At 41.0% G+C, this 12,441-nt stretch overlaps 1 protein-coding gene across 3 annotated transcripts in view; it reads right to left on the reverse strand.

The window, feature by feature from the left end:
* SLC17A6 (solute carrier family 17 member 6) overlaps positions 1–8,908 on the reverse strand; it is a 40,189-nt gene extending 31,281 nt beyond the window's left edge. For all 3 annotated transcript variants that reach the window (XM_023191523.2, XM_023191525.2, XM_023191524.2), the window contains exons 1-3: positions 7,958–8,908; positions 4,861–5,113; positions 3,260–3,378 (exon numbers count right to left, since the gene is read on the reverse strand). In XM_023191523.2, the coding sequence (XP_023047291.1) occupies positions 3,260–3,378; positions 4,861–5,113; positions 7,958–8,043 (458 nt within the window). In that variant the 5' untranslated portion in view covers positions 8,044–8,908. The remainder of the gene's footprint in view (positions 1–3,259; positions 3,379–4,860; positions 5,114–7,957) is intronic.
* Between the last annotated feature and the right edge of the window lie 3,533 nt (positions 8,909–12,441).

Raw genomic sequence — 12,441 nt, forward strand, 5'->3', positions numbered from 1 at the left:
GAATCTTCCTTTGACCTCCCACCCTAAGGCCTTTCCTGGGGTGACTAAATTCTCCAGCCCATAATGTGCAATAGCTTTTTAAGGGAAGACAAAGGAAAATGTGATGCAAGAGCTGTCCCTCCTCTTGCCCCCTTCGTGGGAATAAATTGGGTTTACTCCTCTCCTGACTCTTCCAACTCCCCCTCACAATGATCAGGAAAGTAAATGTACTTAGAATCTGAGTAGTATAAGAACCAGGAGTCTGCATTGTGACCAGGAGTGGTGCTGTCTTTGCTTAATCAATAAATTGAAGAAGCCAAATAATTGCTCTTTGTTTTTCATTGAGAAATTTGCCAAGAGGTGTGACCAGGAGCCCTTCTGTCTTGAGTGGCTGTCTCCACACACCTCAGTTTATCTTCCTTGGTTCCACCCACAACTGTGATGGCAAACACTTTCCAAAATGAGCCTCTTTTACACCTAAAGGGAAAGGAATCTGTCCCCAGTATCACACACAAGGGAAATCTCATTCTACTATTAAATGATCAATATGGAGAAGCTTATTTGAATGTGTACATGATGCTTATAAGTGGAAGACTGGTTTTGCTGCTTTGTCTTTACTGTTTTTGAAAAAGAGATCATAATAGGAAATATACATCTTTCAAACAACTTGTAAAAATTTCTGATTTTGTATTTATTAAAAGTCTTCCAAGGAAAAATTCTATGTAGCATCTGTAGTACTAATTGGACATTCACCATGTTAATAATAGGCATATCAGGATGGTTAAATTTTTATCATTTTTATAATTTTTTTCTTACTAATATGCAATACTGTTATAAACTGAAAAGAAAATGTTATACATGTTTAAAAATCATTGCCACACAAGGCTTCAACTGCATTTTGCAATGTTTTGTTATATTTTCAAAATGAAGCAAAATGTCAGAATCTTCAGGCAAGATAAGATAGTTGATCTCTGTAATTTTCTATAGGTTCATATTTTACAATACATTTTTAATTTAATTTTCTCAGTATCATAGAACATAACATATCATATATGAAAATATTAAGGCCTCTCCCTTGAATACCCATTTAAAGGTAAGATTAATTTGGATCCAAATAGGAATTCTAGAAATTAAAATTTTTTTCTATACAAAAATTAGCTGAGTGTGGTGGTGCATGCCTGTAGTCCCGCTACTGGGGAGGCTGAAGAGGGAGAATCTTTTGAACCCAGGAAGCGCAGTTTGCAGTGAGCCCAGATCGTACCACTGCACTTCAGTCTGGCTACAGCATGAGAATCTGTCTCAAAAAAAAAAAAAAAAATCCTTTGAGGAAAATCTACCAGATACATTAGAACCTGAGTCAGCATCACTTTTTTCATTGCTAAATATGACACAGATAGTAATGAGTTTGCTTTAAAAAAAAAAAAATCACAAAAACCCATTTACTGACCTCCTAGTGTTACAAAGAGGAAAAGCTGGAGCATCCCTGGTGTTTTTTCCTGGCCGGAAAATGTTAGCATTTTAATATTTGGCAAAGTGAATGTTCTGACTCTGAAAAAAACCGTTAAAGTCACCACCATTATATTTTCATTTTACATCATATTGAGTTCTTGTATCATTTTTGTTTTTTGGTGAATTGTTGCTTTTTTTTTTTTTTTCTCCTGCAGTGAAAACATTCCATGCATGTATGTTTAGGGTATCTTTCTGAAAACTTTGTTTTATTTTAGGAAATACTTTCTAGGGGAAAAAAAGGAGTGAAGACTATATATATTGGGGATCTAAAATTCAAAAACGTAACATGTTCATAATCAATAATATTTCACAGAGTATTTCTTTAATTTTTTTGCCTAATATCAATGTTTTCTTTGATTTATCACATCCCTAAAAAGGGGTTCTCTATGTAATGACTTTCATCAAGTGTCCATCAGCAGATGAATGGATAAAGAAAATGTACATATACACACTAAATTCATTTTTTTAAAGGGACTATTTGTCTACTACTTGGTTTTAGTGTCAGCCATCCGTGTGTCAAGTAAAGACAGCCCTCAAAAGGCATTATTCCTAATGTTTGGCACTCCCCTCTGGACATTTTAAAGCACTGCCCCAACACCCTCACTCTAGGGATCCTTAAGCCTAAAATAAATTTCCAAGAATTCCTCCCCAGGCCCTGAGGACTCTGAGAAGCCTTGGGAAGAAAAGACACCGCCAGTGAAAGAGATTGTAATTGATAAAAGCCACAGTATGGGGCCTGAGAGATGAGGTGTTCCCAGGTTACAAAGGGCCAGGTTGCATATGACCACTACTAGGGAGGTGCCAACTTCTAGTCCTCTGCTGTTAAAATGTGACTCTTGGGTGTAGGAAGAGGAATGAAGTTTTAGGTACAATAAAGACTAGAAGTCTTTATTTGTGGTATCTAAGCAGAAAGAACAGAAAGTGCTGGTGCATATGTTCTATGTGGGTTCAATTCAGACGTGAAGAACATTTAGTTTTGTTTATCAATATACACACAGTGAAGCAAAGGAAGCTACCTTTCACCCTCTGGTGGCCAGGCTATGCCCGTCGACACCCCCACCCCGTCAGTCCTTAGGACTTATGCTTTAGGGGTGTCTCTGCAGGTGCCGCTGGTGGCGCTTCTGGGAACAGGCGCTAGGACCTTGGTTGTGGACACCGCAGCAAGGCAGGAGGCCACTTAAAGCAGCTGAGGGCTCCCCCAACCCCCGCCCCTAAGCAACTCATTAACAGGTGGAATCGCATGGTTGGTTCCTGCCCTCCCCCTCCCCCCTCCCCCCGAAACAAATCCTTCAAACCCAGAGCACGAACTGGGCGGGGTATGGGGCCAGGCGTTCGAGGCGCCTTGCCAGGAGGTCAGACCCTCGGAGAGCCTGGGCGACTGTGGGGAGTGCAGGAGACAGCGCAGCATCTGCCGTTCTCCACTCCTTTGTGCACTCAGGCACACAGTCCCTGCTCTGCCTGCTCTCGGTCTGCCCTGAGCTGGGGTCACGTTATAAAGCACGTCGATCATTTCGCCAAAAGCAAGTTCAGCCACAGCAGAGGGAAGGAGGCCGCGTGCGTCTGTCCCAGAGAGCCTGCATTCCTTTAGGCGACTAATTCTGGAAGGAGTCACCAGCAGCTCCAGCCCTGACAGGATGTGTCAAGGGACTGCAAGACTTGGTCTGGGAGTCCTCAAACCCCTCTGAGCTGTTGTCTCTGCTCCCAGCTTCTTCTGCCCCTTCGGAGGGAACAAACACCACGCCCTGAGCCCCAGCCCCGCCTGGTGCGTTACCTGTTGGCTGCCAGCCGAGACGCGATGTAGCCTCCCGGAATCTGGGTGATGATGTAGCCCCAAAAGAAGGAACCGTGGATCATCCCCACGGTTTCCGGGTCCCAGTTGAATTTGGCTTTCTATGGAGGGGTAGGAAAAATAAGCGTGAAGGGAAAGAGTAGCGTCAGTGCCAAAGGCTCACTTTCAGAGGTTCACAAGCCAAAAAGCCCCCAACGCTTGGGCGCTTCATGCATTCCGGGGATAAGAGTGGCTTCATTTTCGTTTGCTAACAAAATTGCCTCTTGCAACGAAAAAACCTTGCTCATTAACAAAATGTATTGTGATTAATAGTGAGGCCACGCGCACCGGCTTTGCTCCCCGGCTGCTGTCAGGCAGATCGAATCATCTAAATGGAGGAATCTAGAGGGCCCGTCTTGGAAACTCGGACTCCCCATGAAGAGATTTGTTAGCCAGATGTGGAGACGCCTGGCAGGGGTCCACTTAACGAATCCGGTCAATGCGGACTCAGTAGTGTAGTGACTTCCAATCCTGGAGACTTAAATAGGGAAACTTTGGGGAAGGAAGGTGGGGAGGGAAGGAAGGTGGGGAACGAAGGATGAAAGATGCAGGGCTCCTGGTGGCTAAGAGAAAGGGTGTCCCCACAAATGCGGATGGATATGGGCCTGAAGGATTTGGAGTGGTCGGTGAATTGGGAGGAGTAAAGGGAGAGGGAGTCATTGCTCAGGGGTTTTGATAAATGCGGGGCAGGGGCATTTATGAAGGTGGAGGTCTTATTCCGTCCTAATCAGCCTGGGTGACTTCCCGAGGGGAACCTCAAAGTAAACTGGGTCGCAATATTTACGTCCGAAAGGTGGGAGCGCGCTTTTCCCGCCTGAGAACTGGGGACCCTTTTTCTCCTTTGATATTTTGACACCCAGCGGATTTTGCAAGGTCTCCCGGATTCCAAGAGCCTTCCCCAGTTTCTGCTCTCAACTCCTGCTTAGTCTGGTTTACGGCACGTAGGGTTTCTAAGAAGGAAGTCCGGACCCAGGGGTTCTGTGACCTTGACGTGACCCTCCCCTCTGGGCGCGACTCCCCGCCACCCTGGGACCCTCTTACGTTGTGGCTCCTCCTGGAGAAGGTAAACCTTCCCAAAGACCCCTCAGCCGAACCAGCTGATATGGACACAGCTGATTTTGTTTTCCAGTTTGTTTCATTTTGAATATTAAGAATGTTTTGGCAGGGACTGAATGAAGTCCTGGGAAAACTATAATTAATATGCTACACTATTCATCCAAGTAAAACAAACACACTTCTATTTAGACTTAGTGGACATTGCTAGTCACCAACGTCTTGTATTAAGTCACAGTTCACAAAACCTGATGAGCTAGACGCTCTTTTCTACTTTGTAGATGAGGAAGGGAAGAGGCCCAGACAACAGAGCGAAAAGGGAACTGATAACACTACTGGGGTCCATTCTAGAACGGCAGAGTTAGAGAGGAGCTTAGGAAGCAGCCAAACCTTCCTTTCAGTGGGGGAAAAACGGGGGTCAAACAGGAGCTGTGGTTTTGCGAGGCCGCATGGCCGAAGGGCAGGAGCCAGGGCGGCCAGACGTTGCCCACCTCCTTGATGACCTTGCCCCCGCGGTGGATGGTGCTGTTGTTGACCATGTCCACAATGGCCACGCCCAGGTTGCAGCGGATGCCGAAGGAGATGCAAAAGCCCAGGCCGCTCATTATGGCGATAATGTAGCGGCGCGGCAGGCCGAAGCATGTGCAGTCGCACAGCGGCGCCTTCTTCTCGGGCACCTCTAGAGGCTTCCCATCCTCCGTCAGCTCGATCGTCTCCCTGGTGTCTTGCTTCTTCTCCAGCACCCTGGGCGGCAGAGCAGGGGCGAGTCAAGGACGTGGCGGCTTAGGTACCCCCAATGCTGACCCATTCCCATTTTTCAGGACCCGTCGGGGTTGGGAGGAGGGCCGTCGACCTCACCCCGCCCTCGGGGATTAGGGTGGTGGGGTGACACCAAACTGCAAGATCTCCCACCCTCTCTCACATTCTGCAGGTGCCTTTGGCCGCGGCGGCGACATCGTTTCAACTTTAGCACCTTTAGGCCTAAGGTAGCGAGTCCCTGTCTCGGGATCCACCCCTGGGCGCTCTGATTCAGATACACAGGCCGCTTGGGCCTAACTTTCTTGCAGGGTCTGCAGGGTCTGCATTTTGTGATGGCAGGGGTTACCAGAGTGTCCTCTGCACCTGAATAGGGGCCTCCCACTCCTACCCGCGCCCAGCAGGGCTTTACACTGACAACCGCGGTGTCCTCCTGCAACCCAGCACCAGAGGTCTACTCCGCTGCAGGCGGGCCCAACTTGAGAGCCTTTTCCACCCGCGCTGCCTTTTCCGTTTCTAGCAAGTTGAGGTTTTCCAGGTTGACGATGCTGGTATTCTGCCCCCCAGCCCACCCCCAGAGCTGAGCCTGGGGCACCCCCGGGACTAAGGCCTCTCTAGGCCAGTGCCTGTGCGTGAGAAGAAGGCCTGAGAGCGCTCGCCGAGAGTGTCATGCACTCTCCTTCCCCTTCATCCCGCTCCAGGGTTCTAGTTCAATGCTTACTCCCCTGTTACACTTCTTACTATTTTTTTTCCTTATTACTGGAGTTGGAGACAAAGGACTCAACAGCATATGGCCGACACCTAAGCTTCCTACTGCCAGAACATGAATAATTAATTATTCACAATCTTGCCTCATTACTATCTCTCTTACAAACACCGAAAAATGTCAAGGATCCCTTTCCCAAAACGCAAAATGCGACTCCCAGATATACAAAGGTGCCCCCAAATCAACTTTTGTAAGATATTCCACATCAAAGGGGAAGATCTCACTTCAATATTTGTTTTTGCATAATGTTTCATGAGATTTTAACCGTCAATTCTTTTTTGGCTTTGGTCCTTGGGAGAAGGGGTAAATGAAAAGGGGAACGCGGAGAAAAGGAATGGTTTTACTAAAAGGTGCCAGTGTTCTAGTCTACAACATATTTATGAAATTTCTATTAACAACAAACAAACGAAAGGAATGTACAAGATAACATCTCCGTATGTAGCCCCTTGTGATTTATACTTCCGATATTTAAACAAAGAGCCTCTCCGTTTACAATTTGCAGAAATTTTTTCCAGTCTACCATGTAATTGTTTTTCACCCGTGCCGTTTTAAATGCTATGTGCACACCCAATTGTTTTCACACACACGGGTGAAGCAAGCGAAATTTTTAAAATTAATTTCAAATATGCATAGCTTGGAATATTGCTGTCAAACAGTTTGAGGCCACCAGAAAAAAATATCAGGCTTCCGAATTCTATAAAAAGCACCTGGAGAATAGGTCATAAAGGTATTTGTGGCTAGGTTAATGTTTATTCTTAAAGTCTGATCATAATGTTAGAAAACATTGCAATTTATTTTTACTGGGAGAAAAAAATTCAGCCAGTGTGTGTGTGTGTGTGTGTGTGTGTTTCTTTTCCTGTATTGGCTTCGTGTGCTCAAATATACAAAGTTGAACTCTGCGCCGGATGGCAGTTGTACTGGCAAAGAACATCCTTTTCCATGGTAGCTGTGGGACTGCAGGGCCCTTGCGGTATCTACTGCCGCATAGGTGCATAATCGTGCCTACTTGAAGCCCGCCAAACCTGAAGAGATTTGGAAAATTTGGGAGTGGTTTGATCATTTTCTTTACATTTCTCATGCATTTACAGAGACTTCAATTTTCCAAATATTAAAATTAGCGCTCCTTTGTAATTCTTTTTCCTTTGAAAGAATGTCTGCTCTGTCTTCTTGATTTTGCTCTAATTATTAAGAAAAGCTGTATCCATATCACATACTTGAAATGATTTAAAGTTTTGCAAATTACAGCATAGTGTAGTGACTATAGGAGGATTCAATAATTAAATCATTTCTAGGACTTTCAAAGTAATGTTGCTTGTTATATTTATGGCTGTTCTTCCAGGCATTGACATTTCCTATGCAAGAAATAGATTCTAGGAGATGAAAATAATTAAAAATGCATATACATTGTTTCAGGCTCAGAGAAAGGAATTGCTTCAACTATCAATTATGGATATATTTTGATTCTTCTTCATTCAATACAGAAGACATATTCCACTAGGGGATTCTCTACTATGCTTTTGAAGCTGAGACCTCTCTCTTTCTCTCTCCCCAACATATATATACACACCCACATATATATATAACATATATACATATATAACATATATATATATATATAAACTATTACTCTTTGAAATTTCTTGGTTAATTTTTTTAGAGGGTTGTGTTTTATATTCATTTGTCTGCATGAAAGGAATTTAATTTGGGGCATCTATGAGCACCAAAAGAAACGCTGTTTGAGCAGGTGCTGGTCATTTCTTAACTGTAAAGAAGATAAATCCTGTGTAATAAAGGATAAAACTCTGCAGTCACCAAAGCAAAAATCAAACACACACACACACAGACACACACACACACACACACACACACACACCAGACAGGTTCATTTAGTGCAACATTCCTGCATTAATAAGCAGGTTTCCAGAGCACCCCTGCTCCAAGCAATGGGCAACAAAAAGACTTTCCGATCATATTACAATCTTTCTGAGCCACCAGGGTTTATGGAAACGGCCCTGCAGATTTTTTCATGCTGAGCCCCAGGTAAGCAAAGATTTCCTTTGTCTTACCTGTAGATCTGGCCGAGGGATTTTCCAGCAAAATTCTTTAGCCCCTCTTTTCCTGGGGCCAAAATCCTTTGTTTTACTGATTCCATTCTTGCAAAGACTGTTGTCGGTTCTTGCCAGATTTAGATAGTGATTGCTAAAAAAGGCGAGGATTGCGCATATTGTCTTAATCTCTTAAAGTAGTTGTGGGTTTTTCCTTCTCAGCAGAATGGTAGTGGCTTGCCTCCAGCAAGAGTGAGAGTGAGAGAAGGGAGGGAGAGTGAGAATGAGAATACAACAGAATAGCTGCATGCAACCCACGGGTTTCCTAATAGGAGAGTTGGTAGACACAATCAGAAAGTCTCATTGGAAGGGGAGGATCCGGTGGCAAAGGGCGCAAGCAGTACCACGGTATTTGGGTAGATGCGGTTGAGTCCTTGTCCTGGAAGTCGGTCAGCTGAAAAACAATGTAAATTCCTCGTTTTGAAGACTTACTGCTCTCAAATCTGCTGGCTTTTAAACGGAGGGGCCGGAATGTCACAGAACCTTTGGGTAACAACAAAGTCAAAAGAATAGTACTTTTAAAAATGGTGTCTTTGCTGTAAGGAACAGAGCATATTCAAAACTCATGGGAGCATCTCAGGTCTCAGGTGAGCAATGCTGCTATTAGTTTTTCCTCCCTGCCCATGATCTCCTCCCATCACGCCAGCGTAACTCTGCTCTGCGGTAGAGTCAAATTAAGATGGAGAAGGCTTGCTGCTCTTTGAGGACGTGAGTAAATAAAAGATACACCGTTCTGAATTGGGCAGCGTCAGGGAATATTTTTTTTCAGCGGCTGACAGCGCCCGTTTGGGCGGGTCTCAGTACAATGGTTCAGCACCACGGACAGAGTAAGTTTCAGAAAATGGGGATGCTTCTTTTGGCTAGCTAGGTTGCCAACTTTCTAGGGGAGCTGGGCGTATTGCCCTGACCAAGGACCATACTGGGGCTCTTCAGGAACGGATGCTATGGGAACCATGTAGGAAGATGTCATCATCTCCAGAGTTTGCAGGGAGAATGGTGCATTTAGCTCTGCTAGGGAAGACAACTTTATTAAAAATTGACAAGTTACTTCTAGTTTGCTACGTTTTGTCCAGCACGCTGATGCCAGTATTGCAGGCAAGAAAGATTTCAACATATTTAACTTATGCTTGTGGTGTTCCAAGACATCTAGGCTCCCTTGAATATAAAATATGTGCGCACAAAATACACAATTATATTGTTCATATGTTTGCTTTAACCTCTGACAGGAAAAAGATGAAAGAAAGAAAGGGAGAGAAGGAAGAATAGAGCAAGGAAGAAATAAATAAAAAGAAGTGGGAGGAGAAAAAAAAGAATAGCTATAAACTCGGTGAAGTTGATTAAATAAAAGAGAGTTACTTTAATATAAATTCCTTGGAATTTTAAGCATCTTTATTTAACTAATTTACAATGCACTACTGAAATACCAATATACTGATGAAATATGTGGCTATACCTTGTGCTTGCCAACAAATTGTAATTGATAATTCAAAGATTTATTAACAAAAAAGATTTATTCTAATTTACATATATTACATTCAAATCTTATTTTATTTTTGTTTGTATCTCCTTCTCCTAAAGCATAAATTTTGAAAGACATTCATGTAAGATTTTTGGTTTTATGTATAGAGGTACAGTATCAATGAATTTATCTCATTAAGCAAGAAAACTGTGCTAGACTAATGTAAATTATTAATCTCTTTCACATGAATCACAAACTTCTTGTGTACAACTCAGGCCAATGCTTACAAAAGAGATTGGCCTTGAACCACATTTTCAAGGTCAAAACCTTGGATGTCATATAAGCCAACAGAGGGAGTCAATTTTACTTAAGATCCTGAGACAAAATTTCAAAAGTATGGATCTAAATTCAGATTCAAATAAGAATATTACCTGAATAGTTCAAGTGATATAATGGCTATGTATTCACTGAATGCATAGCTGGAAAAAAAATGTCAAAGTAGCTAAAACCATCTGCCATTATTAAGTTTGATAGTGTCAAATTATTTTCCATTGTGAAATATGATAAGGAAAAGGATAATGAAGACATTTCTATCTTTTTTGATAAATTTGTGTTAAAAAATATATCTTTGATAAAACTGTGAATTTGATTTTTCTCTAAAACCATGGAATGCCTCAGAATAATATCTATTTCTCAAGATCAAGTATAAAGGGACCAAAAAAAAAAAAATCCCTCACTAAACTACTTCCTTACAAAAAAAAAAAAAAAAGAAAAAGATTAAAAGATTCAAGCTACTCAGGACTTGACTTATTTAGGTGTTTTTCAAAATATCTGTATTTTTCAAATCTTTAGTAACTAAATTCATTAAATTATAGTTATTTAGAGATATTAATGATTTTGGAATTATGGGAAGTTATACAAAAAATTAGAATTTTCAACAAATATTTGTGAAGCTGGGGTGATGATATATAAATGATTTTCCTAATCACTCTAGGTTAAGTTGCACCACAAATGACCAGACATCTACCTAAACCATCAGTAAACATGATAGCTAAGTCTCCAATATACAAATATGAAGGAACACTAAGCAATATAAATCCAACACCAAAGCATTGTTTTTAGAGTAAAACAGTTATATTCACCTTGAATGAAATGAATGTCATCCTCCTCTCTCTTCCACTCTCTTCGTAATAGGGTGAGCAACTGAATCAGAATAACTGGTAATATTGATTTACTCATTCTAAAAATATTCATTGAGTGTCAAGAATAATATTAGATCCGGGAATTCTCCCTGAAATATCTCACAAGCTACATGGGAGACAGACACATAAATACAATTTCAAATAATTATGAGTGAAATTACACAAGTTAAATAACCCAGCCTGGGAGTGAAAATGTCCAGAATATATTTCAGGAGACAATGTTTTCTTGTCTGTCTTAATAGTTAAAATAAATGTAGTTCTATAAAGATGACGGCAGTCCAGTGGAGTTTGGCAGGGTGGAGTGGTGGTATTTGGATAACACCCCAGCCAGAGGGGGTGTATTTTATGGTATTTCCATAAACTATGAAAAATGTTGTGTGTGGAAAATTACAAGAAATGTTACTAGACCACCTGAGACTGAAGAATGTCATTTAGGCTGGCTTTAAACCCATAGCTGCACCCAATGTAAGAAACATATATTCAGACTCCATTTGCTAACCCAACAGATTTTCTTCATGGGTGGACACAAACTGCAACACTGAACATGTGCTTTTGCAGCCCTAAATTCATCAGATTTATCTTTACACAAAGAAACACTAGTAGTTATATGTAGGATATTAATTTAAGCATGTCAGAAAAAGACTTCCTTTCTCTGTCAAGATTTTTTAACTAAAATCCCCAATATTTCACATCCAATTTTAACAAGCCCTAAATTGCATTATTAGACCACTTTTCTTCTAGGGGAAGAATTGTCCCTCTTGTCAAGAGCTGTGAACAATAAAAGGAGAAGTTTTCACTGAATATAATTAATGTAATGTGCGTACCATATTACAATTTATGAGTAGTTTTTATTTACATGATAAACTTATTTATTCCTTATAATTATTCCTTAAACTAAAATAGTTGTATTTCCATGTTATCAAGGAGGAAAGTGAGATTTAGTAATTACCTGCAGTCACATAACTGGTGATGAGAAAATAGCACAGGTTAGAGTAGTTTCTCATAGTTTAAGGTCTTGTTAAAATACAGATTCTGATTCAATAGATCTAGAGTGGAGCCCAAGATCCAGCAATTGTAACAAATTTCCACAACTGCTTGCCTAAGGATCACATTTTGAACATCAACATCACGGAGTATGAAATGTGAAATCAGTTTACCTGAGTTTGGGTCCTGGTTCTACTGATTATCATCTCTGCAATTTTATATCAATCATTGAACATTAATGAGCCAGTTTTCTTACTGGCACAAATGAAGGCTTGTATTGTGTGGTTTCTATCATCCTTTCTACTTGTAAAATTTTATGCCTTTTCATGACTTTACTCATTGATATAAAACTTCTTTTCTTTTGTTTCTCCCACCCTAAGTTTTTTTAATTATATTTGAGTTAAATGATTAATAATAAATGGAAAAAATACTAATATGTAGAAATGTGCTTCTTTCTGAAAGTTCTGTTTACATATTTAAAGAAGAGTTACCTTGTTGTTTCACTATATGCACACATTGAGTTTTATATGCAATTGTTTAAATAATTGTATTCATAGTATTTTTCAAAATGTACATAAGGTATTAACCAACAGCAATGTAATAGGTTTCCATTTGTTTATATCCCTGTGTGAGGAAATACTTTTGAGTAATTATTTAAATGTCTTGCAAATGTTGCCCTCTGGTGGAAGGATATGTTAATATTTTAGAGAAAATTGTGATCCTTAATTACGCAATTACACCTACTGTTTTTTCTCTTTCTTTCTTTCTTTCTTTCTTTCTTTCTTTCTTTCTTTCTTTCT

This window comes from Piliocolobus tephrosceles, chromosome 13, assembly GCF_002776525.5.
Source record: "Piliocolobus tephrosceles isolate RC106 chromosome 13, ASM277652v3, whole genome shotgun sequence".
In the NCBI taxonomy this organism is placed as follows: Eukaryota; Metazoa; Chordata; class Mammalia; order Primates; family Cercopithecidae; genus Piliocolobus; species Piliocolobus tephrosceles.